This window comes from Chelmon rostratus, chromosome 20 (assembly GCF_017976325.1).
Source record: "Chelmon rostratus isolate fCheRos1 chromosome 20, fCheRos1.pri, whole genome shotgun sequence".
Lineage (NCBI taxonomy): Eukaryota > Metazoa > Chordata > Actinopteri > Chaetodontiformes > Chaetodontidae > Chelmon > Chelmon rostratus.
The window spans coordinates 9,673,768-9,690,264 of NC_055677.1; the positions used below are offsets into that span (position 1 = coordinate 9,673,768).

The window sequence follows — 16,497 nt, forward strand, 5'->3', positions numbered from 1 at the left end:
TATCGGGGAGAAACGGTCACCATAGTACATTTCTCTTTTTATTTCACACACAAATATTAAGACATTAGTTACACAACTGGCACCCTTCCAACAACACAACAATGCAAAATCATCAGATGAAGATCCAGACATTCTTTAAATTGCACAACCAAGCAACACTGTAAACAAACAGACTGACATATCAGAACTCATTTGATGGGCGAGTCTAGGATCTCTTGATAATCCTGCCGAATGGCTCTGCTCACCCTGTACAGCTTGACTCCTGTCAGGGTGAACACACTGATCATGATGACCAGGCCTCCGATGACGTCGTAGACGGACGGGATCATCCTCAGAACGATGAGCTGGAGGAACATGGCGACCACGATCTCTAGGTGCTGCACGGTGCTAACTAAGGCTGGATGAAACTTGTTTAGAGCATAGTAGACTCCGAGGAACGCCACGGTGGAGCAGATACAGATCCCAATTAAATAGCCCCAGGTCTCCCCATCCAGAGGAATGATGGGCTCCTGCATGATAAACATGGTGGAGGCACCCCACACAGTGCCCGTCCAGCCGAAGGTGAAGAGTGCCGTCCACATGCTGACGCGCTCCTTGATGGCTCTGTAGACGATCATGGAGAGGGCAGCAGTCAAGCCAGCCATCACAGTCATTGTGTAGCCAAAGGCCTCCTTCCAAAACCCCAGCCTGGACTTCTCCTCATCTGCTACGTTTGGCACCATGACCAGGCACAGACCGAACACGCTTCCCACCACTGTGACCACATCTGTGTAGCCCAGCCTCTCATCCAGCAACAGGAAGGCCAGTATAGCACTGAAGACAGTGGTGGAGGCACGCCACATGATGGTGCCATTACTGGGTGGTACTATGGCAAAGGAGGTGTAGGCGCAGGTGATTGAGATTACGTTGCACACACCGTAGAAGAAGAGACGCAGCCGGTAGCCCTTAGGACCAAAGGGGGCCTCGTGGTAGTAGAAGACCACCAAGATGGACAGCACTTGGATCACGGAGCGGATGAAGAGCAGCTCGAGGGAGGGCACTTTAGAGCGGTCGGCTGCTAAACGAGTAATCAACGCCACGCAACCGTGGGCCACCGCTGCCCCAAACAAGGCCATCCAGGTCACCCTGGAGGCCAACACATTCGCCTCGCCGAAGCTGGCCAGCTGGCCCCCGACCCCCTTGTCTTTTTGCACATTTGGCGGCTTAGGCTGGGTCTCCATGGTTCCAAAGAAAGTCCTGCCACCTTTGCTGTCTGACACCAGTCTCTTTCCCACATTAGCCTCCGCGAAGGCGCCAAAGTCCTCAAAAGAGGGTGCGTCATCGTACCCCTCATCGCCAGGCTGGGGGAAGTGAGTGGCATATTTCACTGTCACTGTGTCTGGGTGAATCTTAACCCGCTTTTTGGATCCGTACTGCAGTGAGGATGAAGATACGTCCATGTTTCTTTATTTGTCACAGGGGGAAATCTGAAAAATGAGATAAAAATTGTCGCAGTGTTAAAAAATAATTTCAAATATTGTTTATCCTGTGGTCTGATTTTCATTCCCTAATTAGTCAAAACAGAGCTTTTCTAAAACAGAGACGGGTGTTTGCATAATTCATCACTTGCTTTCTCAGCATCCATGCCTCACACCCGCAAACACACAGAAAGTACACACATATTGGCACACTCACACACACACACATGCATGCACACAGATAAAACACACACTTGCCGCCCCTGTTTCTCTTACCTTTGTGCTCTGCCTAGCCTTACACTTACACTGTTGTGTTACTTCTATATATATATCCCATGTGAGCTCCTATAAGCCAGGCAGCAAACATTCTGAGGCTGATGCAGTCTGATGGGGATGAAATTACATAACAGGAAACCACAGAGGGGATGATACATGAATGTGGGCCACTTATGAGATGAATGGAGTTGCACACCGCAAATTTGCCAACCCTGGAAGAAAGGACTGTGTGAAAGGGTTAAATGGCGCTGAGGAGTTTGAATGGTTCCTTCAGCCAAGAGAGATTTCTCATGTTTCCTTTGAACAAGATTTGGATTAAGATTGAGAGTACAAATGTTGTCAGAAAAACAGTTATTTACGTCTATATGTGCATAGAAAAGAAAAAAAGTATAAATATCAGTAATAATAATAATATTACTAGTGCTAAATCTTTTCAAGGTTTATTGCTGCTACATTCATTGTTATTTCCTTAAAACAGAGCCTGGATGAAAACCACAAGGGGGCAGATAGATACTCTTATTCGCTTTCTCTCCTCCTCCTCCATCCTTTTAAGATATATGTCGATATATCTTGATCCTTTGGTCAATAAACGATGGTACTATTATGTGAGCTCGCGGGATAATAATGCAGAATGAAAGATTTTGAGTTTTTGAGTCTGAAAAGACGAATTAAAGCAATGCTGCGACCACTTAAAGCCGATTTAACGACGGGATCACACCAAAACCAGTCAAAAATATTATTTTCGGACATTAGATGCAGAAAAGCAGGAATAAAAATCCTAATTTCTCTTTAAGGACTAACATTTAGTTTGTCATGAACATGACCAAAAATATAGTTTAATACAGGCAAAACTGCCACAAAGAGCGTGAATTTGCAGCCGTCTTGACATTAATCCTTATCCACTGACATTTTAAAGGATTGCATTCATTTTTTTGCATTGTAGTACCAGCTGAGCAGCAAGAAAAACATCAGCAGATATCTTACCTTTTGTTCTTTGAATAGTTCCTATTGATGCATAAACCCGGGTTTGTATCATAAATGAAGATCCCCTTTGATTTCTTGACGCTTACATTCGGTCAGCTGCCATTTCCCCATCTTCCCCCTCGAGTGGAGCGCCTCCTGAAGATGCGTGCTGCTCGTCTGTTCTCCACGCTGTCGACGGACGCTGCTTCTGCTGCTGATGAAGCCGGAGCTGCTGTTGCTGAGGGTGATGATGATGATGATGATGATGATGAAGCTGAAGCGGAGGGAAAGAGCCGAGGAGAGAAGCAACTGTCACAGCCAGTGGTTTCTCCTCCTCCTCCCCAAGACTGCTCCCCACCTAGACCCGCTCATGTTCGTCATCTCTCAGAAGTGAAAACGGGACGTGCGTCGGCCAGTCATCATCATCATCATCATGTTCACAAGATTAAAACCCATCCACTTTAAGAGGAAGGTCTGACTTTCCTCTCTGGAGTAATTAGGCTGTGATAAAGGAAACAGAGCTGCATCCGTGCTCTGCCTTGCAGCCCTCACATGCATCTCTTTAACTGCACTTTGTGTGACACACAGTGTCATTAAGGCGTAGCTCAAGTTTAAAAGATGGGGTTTGCCCCCCTGCTACATTGCTGATTTATTTGCAGCATCTTTATTTGGCTCTGGATGATTCCTTTTATTTGGCATGGAGCTTGAAGTGATTGGGATTCCCTTAACCCTCTCTGGGAGCCTCTCATTAGCACCAAGAGGACTCTCATGAGACCGGTGGTTTTCTCTCCTGTGCAGCACTCATTTCACTACTTCTTCCCAGCCAGCCCATGAACGGTACATTTCTGTCTGTCTTTAGGAAGATCGCTTTCACACGCTAAATGCAACGATCCATCTTGCAAAAAAAAAAAAAAAGGGAGCCAAATGCACTGAATACTGATGTAAAACCATCTCAAATGAAAGTAAAGGGTGGGCGGTGTATGCTGATGAAAGGCAGGCATACATTTACGGTCCATTCAGGATGGGGGAAGTTGAAAGCACTAAAATTAGATTGTTTAGTTTAACCCTCAGGCAGTGCAACAGGAACCTCAGCTGGTAATATAGATCATACTGCCACTAGCTGCCGATGCCTCTGTAACATGACTGTGACATGAAGAGCACCATGAAATGTGATTTGTGATGCTGCGCCAATTAACTATGTGTCAACATTTACTTTTAGCTATTCACAGTCGCCATAAACCACAGCAGACAGCAGAGACCGTAAATTTAAGGGATTCAATTGACCTATTAAGGCTGTAATAATTGATGTATACGACTATGACATATATCTTATGAACAAATCAAAAGAAAGCCTGATTTGTCTGTGTTGAAGGATTATTATTATTATTATCAGTATTAGAATTATTGGCAAGTGTCCAAAGCTGTTGCATTAAAGGAATAGTTCAACATTTTGGGAAATACTCTTAATTGCTTTCTTGGTGAGCTCTCATGCATCTTAGCTTAGCATAAAGACTGGAAACAAGGGGAAACAGCTACCCTGGCTCTATCCAAAGGTTAAACAATTGCCTTCTAGCACCTTTAAAGCTCACTAATTAAAATGTTTTAACTCATTAACGTATAGGTGGCTGATTCCCTGAGCCTCCAGGCTTTATGTTAAGCTAAGATAGCCCACATAACCAATGCACAGACATGAGAAAGGCATCAATCATTACCTCTTAGACATCTAAGAGGAAGAATATGACTAGATTTATCTGCCAAAATGTCAAACTGTTCCTTTCAAATCTTTCTATTGGTTAATTGGTTGAGAACATCTGTTCTTCCTGTAATCTTTGCTGCTTTTTTTTTTTTTTGTCTGAATCTACGGGAACACCTCAATTTTCCACAACACGTGACTTTCAAAGTGACTACTGGGGTGTGTATGAAGCTGTAACTGCTTAAGCATCCAGTATCTGTGCCACAGGAATAAACGGAGGGATGGAAAAAAACAAAACAGCATAAACTCTAAACTGCCTCACAGCTCATTGAACCACAGAGGCAATAGCTCCATGTCTCTTCATTTCACCGTCCACGGTGCGTTCAGTAATCTCGCCATTAGAAATTCATGGAGGTTTTTTCATGATTTACTCGAAGAAAAATTCAGACTGTTGAAGAAGAGTGCAAGGAAGGGAAATGCTGGAGGTTTTTTTTATTATCTCACTTAGAATGAATCTGCTCTGTTAAATATCTCTGGGGGATAGCGACACGTTAAGCTGCCCTAATCCTGACGACTCATTTTATGTCAGGCAGCTTTATCAGAGGCTCTGCTGGCAAATGCTTTCCTTGAAATAAACATATGTAGAAAGTATTGTTTATCATCCATCATCTCATGCCATATTTTTACATAAAAGTATCTTGTATACCTCCTATTGCCTGAGCTCGTTAGCTAGATGAGTGGACAAGGACAATTTAAAACAGCTGTGAGCGCATAATGAAGACTAATTACTGAGGATAGTGGGTCAAGTTTGTTATTATGCTCAGTGGTGCAGCAAGTTCCAGTGTAACTTCTCTGCATCACACCAGATTTAAAGTCTATTAAAATCCAGCGAACATAAACGAGAATTTGAGAATTTGTGAGAAGGAACAACACAGCACTTGTATGACATGTGGTTAATGAGTGGGAAAATCTCAAGTCATGTGCAATACTTTGTCCTTTTTCTGTAAGTGGCATTACGCATGCATGAGGTTGATTACTACAAAGCAACACCAAGATTAAATGTTTTCTGTTTGAAAATGAAAAGGCAGAAGCCAGAAATGGAGCTCTATGGTTCGTCTAATTAATTTCTGTTTCAGAGCCTGTATTGTTTGAAAACAGAAATTAGAAAGGGCACCCGGCTGATTTTATGATCGCTCATACTGTGGATTTTTGTTAGGTTGACATTTTAAGCAATTTCCATAACTGCAAGGTATTTTCTTGCTTTCATGCATTTCTATGGTGGCTAAAGCTCTGGAGCCTAGTTACTGAAAGGAGCAAAAGGTTTAATTCCTTACCTGCCCGTGCAGCCATCAGCTCATAGTTCTCTTAATCTTTTCTTCATTTTCTTTTTTTTTCTGTTTTGGGAGCATATTAGAGAAAATGCAAGAACATTGAGGGGTGTTTGAGATTGATCACCTGTGTTTTTTTCCCCTCTAAAAGGCTTTCACGGTGCACATGTGGCTGATTTATCTTCCGTCTGGAGCTAAGCAGTTATATCTCGGTTTTATTGGCGAAAGAGCAGAAAAACTTCTGTCCCTTCCATTGGTGCACTGACTGACAGGCTTATAGAGCAATTTAAGGAACTGGAGAAGATGTTGACAGCAGGGTTGCCACTGACATGAAACAAATAAAGTGGAATAAATGGAAGATGGTGGCTTAAATAGGCAATTTGTGTGTGGGTGGTGAGAGAATAGATGTGGTTCTTGATTTGGTCACCTTTAGGGTAAACAAAGCCATAGTGAATATGATCAAACATACCTGACAATCTACATGCATATTTTGACACACAGTATTTACCAATTATGAAGTGCACATTAACAGTAATTGTAGCTTGTGTATCTGCTGTTGAAAGGTCCCCTTAGTTACTCTGGAAGCTGTTAGACTTTCACTTTGTCTGAAAATGTTCAGCCAGCTGTCAAGGACCAAGCCAAACTTTTTCCAACGTGATGCTACCTGCAAACATTGCTCTGAGAATAGCTTGTCCCCGCTGGCAAGGTATCTGCACTCGTCTTTCTATTTGCTGAACCCAAAAAACAAATAGGGCCTCATACATCTATGAATCATAAATGGGCCAACTCAGCAGTTTGTTCTAAATCGAGCCTTTTTAATTATGTATGAGCAGAGAGGATTCCCAGTTTGGTAAAGAGGAGCTTCCTGTCTGGTTTTAATATTCTCTTCCTCACTAACCAAAGAAGAAAACAAGAGAAAAAACTAAATAATTGTTACCAGTAGTCATAAAATGTAAAGAAGCAACTGGTCACAGACATTAATTATTAACGTATGTTATCATAGATCACACAATATGATGTATAACTTTCCTTTTATCTTTAATATAGACACCAATGTCTGCAGCCATGGCAGCACCTCTGTCAGGCTATACTTTGAGCTAAGTGCTTAACATGTGCTACTTAGCACTAAAGACATCGTACAGCTAAGGCTGCTGGGAAAGTCAGCATTATAATGCACACAGTGACATGTTAATCTTTTTAAGGGTATAATGTTTACCACGATGGTCACCAGCTCAGTTTAGCGTATTAGCCTGCTAACATTTGCCAAGTTATCACTAAACAATCCTAAACAAGCCAGTAGCTGTTGAGATATTTCAGTCTCTCAGGTCAAAGTGGTGGACCAACTGACTGCTGCTAGCATGGCTAAAAATACAGTGAAGAGAAATAACTCTATGTATTATTTCATCAAGTAACTCTACAATTATAGGTGAGGAACCCTGCTCACCACAATATGTGCTCAGACATCCCAAAGCCTCCATCAGCTTTTTGGAGGCAGGCAACCAAAGATTAAGCAGAAAACTATGAGGAACATAGAGCAAAGGAACCATCATAGTTACTGTATCACGAAGACTCAATGTATGACTCAAAAGAAACCCTTATACCACATATGTCTCACCTTACTACAGCCGAGCATACACCAGAGGACGACAGCACATGGAGGAGTTAATTGACCACATGGTGCTTCTGCTTCAGTCTGACAACACAATGATGAGGAGTACATTCTGTACCTCGGAAGATTATTGCTCACAATTCTGCCGATTCAATAAGACTTTGTGTAATCACAGGACATTGTCCAGATGTACTTTGAAATAAAATGAGGTTATCATGCGCAGTAACCAGCAATAAAATCCTACACTTACCCAAAAACATTAAGACTGTGACCAGCTTATTATTAAGGAGAAAGCAGTTCAGACTTTTTCAGCGTCCCCTTCAACCCCCTGATCAAACTTGTACTCACTGTAGCAGAAGATGAGTTTTAACACATTTTTTTTTTTCGCTTACTGTGATATTATCAGCTCCTCAGAGCTGCAGAGCTTGGCATAATTGGATCCTGAACCTCCAGCAGTTGTCGATTTCTTGTCTTTCTTTTTTTAGCCGGTTTGCTGTGCCTGTGAGGACTCAGTCGTCGGTAAAGCTTATAATTTCTTTTTGAGGGAATTCTGAATAAGAGCACCATTTAGGGGAAATGTGGTGTGGTCTGTCATTACCTTCAGATGTCTCACAGCTAGCTTGTGGCTGTACCTTGAGACTTTGAATAGCAGGATTGAGTGCGAGCAGCAGATGGGTCACTTTAAATTTGCCTCATTCATTTTCTGTGGGTAACTCACCTGAGGAAAGGTGTCTCATATTTCAAGCGTGTGTTTGAATAGAAGCGTGTACGCTTTAATGTTTGTGTGTTTGACTGCATAACCATAAAGACATCTGATGTGTACACTGGATGCATGCATGCAATGTATGTTTTCTCCGTAAATATGACGCAGATGCTGCATCTTTATTCATACTAGCATCAACCTCTGCAGACAAAGGTGGTTTAAAATCAGCCCAGTTGTTAAACATAAGTGACATTCTTTTTAGGCTGTTATATATTTTTTCATAGATCTGAGTCAGCTTATTTGACATTTTGGGAAATATGCTTATTTGCTTGCTTACAGGGAGGGACATGAGAAGGCTGATGGCCCTCTCATACAATAAAAGTTAAGCTAACACCTGCAGCTGGTTGGCTTAGCTTAGCACAAACGCTGAAAACAGGACAAACAGCTAGCCTGCCTTTGCTAATAATCCAAGTAACTGGAATGTGATGAGATGAGATAAAACAAACAGCAATTACAGACTGCTTAATTTCAGCAAGGCCTGTAGCTAATTTAGCAGCTAGCTAGGACAGTATGACTACAAGACGGTAGGCAAACTGTTATAAAAGTTACATTACGTACCTTTTGAGAAACTGTTTTTCAGTATGGAGTTAGTTTTGGGGTACACACATTCTTAGTGCATGTATTATATAGAGGCACATAATGTAATTTGCTAGACATTAGCTGGTTTAGAAGCTAGCCAGGAAACCGGCTAAAAGCTTGCAGACTCACGGGACAATATCACATATTGTAGCTGAAAAACTTTTATTTTAAAATATTTTAAAAGGTAAGACTGGATTTTATGCTCAAGGACACAAAGACGCAGTTAAACAGTTAATTCCCTAACCAGCAGGCTGAAAATTACACATGCAGGCAGCAGATCAGAGGGAACACTTAGACATGTGAACATGATAAAGGGTTAGGTCTTACACTCCCATCACTATATGACAAATGAATCTGACAGGTGACACGCTGTATGAGCAGGTGCAGCACACTGCCTTCAGCACCTTTTTGCATGTGATTCGAGGTGGAAGGCGTTTGCTGAAATGTCAGGCTCGGTGAGAGAGAGAGAGTCCTGGAGTTACAGCAGGTGTATGCTGTTTACTGTACAGCTGTAAAAGCATCATATGATAATGTACACATAGAGGTTACTACATCTCTGCGCCCGTTTAAGAGACGGTATTTCTATGTTAGTGCACTGGAGGCCCTTTAGGCTACCACATCTGAGGGAAAATATTTCTGTAGTGATACTGTACTAGAAAACAACATTCTGTTCTTCTTCTCTATTCAAAAATAACATCTGAAACAGAAGCATCCAGTAGCATCCAGTTTCGCCCCAGGTGCTTTACCCTTACCTAGAGTCTATGATTAAGACATGGCCATATCTGGTTTTGATTAGCCTATGCCTCAACCCCTTCAGACTTCTGCCAGAGACTGGCCCGCGAGGGTACAGCAGCCTTTGTGTGTGTCGACTGTGTGTGTGCTGATCCATAACACATGTGACACTTTTGACTAGACGCCACCTCTCAGGAGAATTACCTTTTCTTTCATCTGTCCAACCATTAAAATGATACATCTCCTTTGATCCTCGAATCTCAAATAAACGTTCTGCTCAATTTACCAGAGTTACAATTAACCAAACATCTTAATGGATCATTATGCTGTCGTGGATGCTGCTGTTGTTCCAAGTCCTGTCCATTCACCAGGATAGCTAGACAGAGAGAGATAAAGACTGCTGACAGCATGCAAGCACAAGAGGTAGCTGTGTTGTGTTTTTGCCACCACAGTGCAGCAGCTATAAAAGCATGTTTTAAAGTCGGGAAGCATCTATCATGCTCTTATGGAGAGCACGAAGGATGCGTCAGTCAAATTATGAGGTGCAAAATGAGCCAAACTGCGACTGCATGAATCACACTCTCACTGTGAGAGAGAGCACTGCGGGCTGTAGTCGCTGCAGAATCACAGAACAATAACAACACTGATCAAAGTGCCTCACGACAGTAGGTGCTGCAAAAGCTGTAGTGTGATGTCGTAAGTCCACAACTCACACCTGCAGTTCAAATTAGATGCAGCTACATCAATAGACGTATTGATTAGAAAGCCAGCAGTTGGCTGGAGAAGGTGTGTCTGTATCCAATACACAAATCAGATGCCAGTAGAAACATGGAAAGTGCCTAAAATAAAACAAAAACATTGGGAATTTTTAGCTCTAACCTCCAAAAATTGATTTTTAAATAAAGAGTGTAGCTGTGCTTGAAACTCAATTAATCAATTAGCTGATTGATAGAAAATTGATTTGGAGGCATTTTCCAAACAGCAACATCAAATTTCTCTTCTTTTGTGCTGTTTTTCAGACCATCAAGCAAAAAAAGCAAGCCATCAAATTTGACTCTGACATTTTTCCACCGATTCTACAGATCAATCAATAACGGAAATAATCATTGTTTGCAACCCGAGCATACCACTTCTTTGTAATACGTTAACTCTCTGTCCATTATGCATTTGCTCACTGTCTAAATGTTCTGTTAGAAAGTGGCACTCACATTCATTTGAATTCTTGACATGGAGGAAGAAAAAAAAACAGTGAAATCGATGTGAATAACATGCAAATGCATTTGACAGGAACACTTCACACACCAGACAGCAGGCAGCTCTTTAGTCAGAGACATTATGAGAATATTTCTGCCTAGCTGCTTCATCTAAAGGTGAGGGATCATGAGACGGTGCTGTCTGAAACTCCCTTATAACATTATAGTTTTCCATTCTCTTGATCATTTTAAACCACTTTGACCCAGACATGACATTTAGCACATCACTGGAGGATGTAGATATTACAAACTTTTTGTTCAGATGCCATGAGTCAGTTTCAAAGGCCACAGACACCTGAGGGGTATTATCCCTCCTATTATTCCTGCTATAAAGGCCTAGTGGGAGAGAAAATACAATAGAGTGATACTGGAAACTGATTATATTTCACTTTTCTGGGTGAAGAAGTGAATTTCTCATCGTAACAATGACTCACTTTACTCCTCAATTTGTGCTTCCTAGCATAAAATCTGCCATCTACCACAGCCGCTGCATGTATTCATACCACTTTCGTGTTCTGAATTAATTTCAGTTCAGGGGAGACTTAGATCAGCACAGCGAATCCTTGTAAGCTCCTAGCTTTATTTGGTATCACAAATGAAATACTAGTATCACCATACTATAGTCCTTGTACAAAACCGCGAAAGAGGAAAATGGATCAATAACATATTCTGTTTTACACCTCCAATGTCTCACTGAAAGTCCACTGAAGCCACCACCACCACCACCACCAGGGCCTGAATAAAATCAATCTCAAACAACAGCAAATGGGAATCACATTGACTGCTGCACCTGCGAATAAATGTGCCCTTCAAAGTCCTTTGTGGAACCACTCGTCTGCTACAAAACAAGCTGTACAGTAACGGATGCATTTATCATATTCAATACTGATGCGGTTTCTAATTGGACAGCAGACTGAGAGGCAGGATTTTATGACATGTGATGACTCCTTTCCCAGGCTGGCCTATCACTGCTGTGACAGCGCTGTGATGCACACCAGCAATTACTGATTATGAGAGGAGTCCAATCCATTATTTGATAGAGAATTAATCATCATCTGCATCATGAGTGTTGTCTAAAGATGGAGTAGTAGGGGGGTAAATCAGCCAAAGCCTGATGTACCTTATTCCTTGCAACCATTGAGCTCCATTGTTTTTAAACTTTTAGCTAGACTAAAATTTTGCAGCCACGCTAGCGGCTATGCTAGACTGCCCTCACGCACAGTAAAGCTTTGAGTGAAATGCTAACATCAGTATGCTAACATTCTCACAACAACAATGCTAACATGCTGTTCAGCATCTTAGCATGTTAGCATGCTAACATTTGACGATTAGCACTGAACATGAATCTCATGGGAATGCCTGTTTTGCAGGTTTTTGGTCAGAAACCAGAGATTTAGAGGAACTACAGTTTTGACGTGGTGATGGCAATGGAACAGTCAAGAGGAGGACCATAGTTAAAACCACCAATGTGAACCTCACGTTGGTGCAAGAGGGAAAGGCAGAAAATCATTACCCTGGCTAGGCTTCATCCTCAGGGGATGACAGCCATTGTACTTTATTTCTCACATACACCGTCCTCGTGCTGTCAACAATACTTGCACTAATCCACAGCTGAAAATAGTTCCTAATAAATGCACTATTTACTCCCCTTTGAGTAATGTTAGCTAAAAACTACAGTGCTCAGCTATTTCAGAAAATTGCTGTGCCTTTAAAGAAATGAAACTACGGGGTATATATTAAAGATTCAGTGGGAATGAATGGGCTCAGTGCTGCATGCCACAGACAGTGTAGGTGAGTCAGAAAGTACTGATAAAAAACATAACTCATTGTTGGTTTTCATCTTTTCATGGGATTTGCTGACAATAAGAAGAACACAGAATAGCACCAGACTTATCCATTAAATCTGTCACTGAGAACAACTTTGCCTCTCTCTCTATAAGCCCCCATTTCTAAGGCCATTTGTCGTCAGGAAAAAACACAGAGAGGGCTGTAGTACGCCATTTCTTTATTGCGCTTGACTACACGTATTTTCAGTTCAGCTTTTAAATTCACCAAGACTGCCTGCTTTTTCCATTACGCCCACAAAGTGCCTCCTTGAAGCGGCCATCAACATGTTCTCTCAGTGTATTAGACAATGAGGCGGGGCAGTTTAGTTTGATTTTGCTTGAGGGGAACATTTTCTTCAAACAGTCCTTGTCACCAGATACCACAGAGTATTGATTAGAGCAGTCAGGTCACCCCATTAAATTTATCTCCACAAACAGAGTCGATATGACGTGAAACCCGTTGCTAAGCTAATTTTACTGAAAAGGTTGACAAGAATCAGATAATGACAATGAGTACTGGACATAAAGGATATAGCATAAGAGGGTCAGTGCAAACAGCAACGTTTCAATCAGGAATGGCAGGAACATATAACATCTGTTTTATGAGGGATGCCGATAGCACAGGCTAACACACAGTAATAAAATTCAGCCACAAATGTTATCACTATGTCAAGCCAAAACAGGTTATAATAGCCCTGTGCCCTAATGCATTTTAATCAGTGAACGACGTCATGAGATGAAGGACATAAATCATACTGAATAAATGTTAGTGGTTAATAAAGAACTAGATAACAGCACGGTTTTTCTGCACACAGTGCAAGAAAATGTTGGACAAGGAAGTTTCAGCATGTTATACAAAAAGTTTCAAGCTGCATTTTATAATAAAGGTGTCACTGTAAAGTCTTCATCAATATCTGTACATTATATGAGTCTGAATAAATTCATCTTGGAGCCCACTAGTAATATATGTTTTTTCCCCCTGCAGGCTGAACTTAAGGGCCAGCACAGCACACTGCAGTTTATCATTGTTCCCATGCCCCTGGCTCAGAACCAGCAGAAAACCTCATCGACCCACAGAACAAGATATAGACCAGTATTGACTGGCTACCTCTCCTGGTGGCCATTATTTTTACTGCCTTGTTACCAGATGGAGCTGGTCAGCACTGGCACACAAAACAACCTCACGCACCTCCTTTGTGTGAACAGATGGACCGTGAGGAGATGGGCGATATCACATGGCGCGAGAATACAAAAACATGAAAGAGGGAGGTTCGTTGACTGTGCGCAGCTAGGCAGTAAGATGACTGTCAGTGATCAGGTCACGGCCTGTTGAGTTGCACACATCTAAGATAACAGGAAAGACTGGACTGCTGGACTTTCATCAGTCACACTCTAGAGGTGGAAACAGATAAATTAGCTACACCTCTGTGCTGCTGGTTGTGATTTTCTGCTTCTTTTTATGAGTTCTTGAAAACAGACATAGTAACCTTTCTTGGAGCATTTTAAACTTTTGACCACTCATTAACCCTTCATAGTTCTCTGACAACAAATCTGAATGAATTTCGTGATTCCTTGACCTCTCTTCTGCCATGAAATGTGGTGAAGACATTTATGTTCTCCACAGGAAGAACTGTAATATCTCTCCTGACTTTTCATCCAGACCAAAAGGCCAAAATTTTAAATTCCACTACTTTGTTCTGTGACCAATACTTGTGAAACGAATGGCATTCCCATCAGCCTCAGCTGTAGTTTGTGTTTCATTTCAATTAGCATGCGTTAGCACATGTTAGCACTTAGCTGAGAGCACACTTCAGCTTAAGTAGAGCTTTACAGAGCTGCCAGCACGGCTGTAGACTCTTAGTCTTGTTTACAGAAATCTGACTGATTGCCATCTTTTCCAGGAGCCCGGCCTAACCAGTACTTGTTAGCACTTCTTCAAGTTTTTTTTTCTTTAACACTCGCTCACAGGCTGTGGTCCGCTCTCCACAGGAAAGGGTGTGGTTTTTAACGTGTGGATTAGTTCCTTCCCACTCACTTTTTTATCAGGGGATGGTCCAGTGGTTGGGGTTAGAGGTACAGAGGTGTCTTAATCTGAGTGTTTATTTTCAGCAGCACAGATGCTATTCATTGATCATATTATAGGAATACTACATGCAGCAGTGTGTCTCTATGATCCTCTTGCTCTCCTGCCACTACACATTGCTGCTTTTCACTTTGATCACGAAAGTAATGCCACTCTAGACTATACAGGGTAAGATATAGTAGAGGATTGACAGTGTGTGATTTAGAGAATATAGATCCAAGATGAAACTGACAGAAGGGTGAGACTGAGAGAAAAAGGCACACTTACAAATGTGTCTGCTATCTCAGCACCACAGACAGCACCATGAATTTATCAATACATGATATTTCAGAGCCATGGTCGGGGACATAGATTCTAACTTAGACAAACCTCAGTCAGATAAAGTATCAATGAGGCAGGCAGACTAAACTAACAAGCTTTGGCTGCACTCTCCCTGCTACCAGGAGACGGAGAGGAGGGATACCATCTTAACAAGGGGGATGCATTTTGGTCATTTTGCTAACAAGGATCATTGCATCCCCCCTCATATCACCTACACAGCCTGGAGCACTATCTGCCTGACCCCGTTATCTCTGTGAAAGTGATTTTTAAAGAGGCATAGCAAGAAGAAGGTCTTTTACACTAACAGATGGACCTCCGACAGTAGGAGAGACACTGCTGCTGGAGTCATTGTTAGAGCCAGCGTACCAATGTCTGCTGTGGTGAGAGAATTTGTTGATTTATCCATCACTTCATCCCAAAATGGCCTCATTAAAGGGGTTTCTTCCTTGGCAGAGACATTTCTCCTCATACCGACTCACAACACAAAGAAGTGTTGGGCTTTACTCTAGAGGTTTTTGAAGTACTGCCTGCTCTCATTTCTGGCACACCTCCTCTTGGCACCACAAAGGACCTGAGCACATGTTAAACTGAGACAGATCTACGGCTTACCAAATGTTCTCATCCTGTTTCTCTGGCTCTTATCCTCTCTCTCTTTTCCCTCCCTGAGGATCTGGCCTGGGGGATCCTATTTATGTGACCAGGCAGCTGTCAACAGGGCCGCCTGGCAGACTGCAGAGGAGACTGAAATGTGAAATGCTATTTCTAGGACTCCACAGAATACAAAAATGAAGCTCAGGAGAGAACAAGTCATGCCACATACTGAACTGCGTCAACGTGCAATGGATATGCAATCAGGTCACGCTGCTTTATTTTGCCTTCCCCAACATGCCACCTTAACCCTCTGAGAATATCAGTTGCCACATCCTCTTCTTCTTCTCCAGCACATCTATTTTCTAATTTTGTGCTTTGATTGTATCAAAAACATATAATAAAGAAGCAGTGGGAGGTGTGTGTGTGTGTGTGTGTGTGTGCCGCCGTGTGCAGTATTGTGTTTACAGATGTGTTTGTGAGAGAGACAGGGACACAGCGAGGAAATCAAGGGAGGGAGAGAGAGCAAGAAAGGGAGAAAAAAGAGGCGCATGAGAGAGGGGGAACAGATAGATCGCCGCGACAAAATGAGGCATGAGTCATTTCAGTGGTGACGTAGATGGATGGGTCAGGTAAGCAGCACGCGTGTCATGCAATCACTGACCCAGAGGCTGCAGACAGGCAGAGAGTGTGCAACATTATTCCAGCTATAAAAAGCAAGAATCCTAGATCGATAACTGCCATAACTCTCAGTGTTATGTCATTTTTATGGTATGTTTTACTGGGTGTTTGATGTGGCGTTATGTTCCCTCAGCAGGATTTATTTCTCTCTAAGTCTCTGAAAGTATTTAGTTGTTGAAGACTTACTTTCTTCACTTTCATCACCTTCCTTCCAGTAAAATAAAACAAAACAACGTGCATGCTACCTGCCCGGCACCAGACAGCACACAAAGTTAGCAACTAGCTAAAAGGAAAGCTAATATTTGTGGAGAGAAGCACAGCTCCAAATGAAAGCAAATGTTGCTT

The 16,497-nt window shown here is 42.2% G+C and overlaps 1 protein-coding gene across 1 annotated transcript; it reads right to left on the reverse strand.

Annotated features, from left to right (window-relative positions):
• Positions 1-167: 167 nt before the first annotated feature.
• On the reverse strand, positions 168-2,833 carry slc35g2b (solute carrier family 35 member G2b). The gene is made up of 2 exons (XM_041961805.1): positions 2,718-2,833; positions 168-1,466 (listed from the first exon to the last, which is right to left on the reverse strand). Exon 2 carries the CDS (start codon positions 1,437-1,439, stop codon positions 189-191), a length of 1,251 nt encoding a protein of 416 aa, XP_041817739.1. The 5' UTR covers positions 1,440-1,466; positions 2,718-2,833; the 3' UTR covers positions 168-188.
• Between the last annotated feature and the right edge of the window lie 13,664 nt (positions 2,834-16,497).

What these genes read in the sequence shown, in the direction of transcription:
- slc35g2b (XM_041961805.1), bottom strand. Translation starts at nt 1,439, where the DNA reads ATGGACGTATCTTCATCCTCACTGCAGTACGGATCCAAAAAGCGGGTT.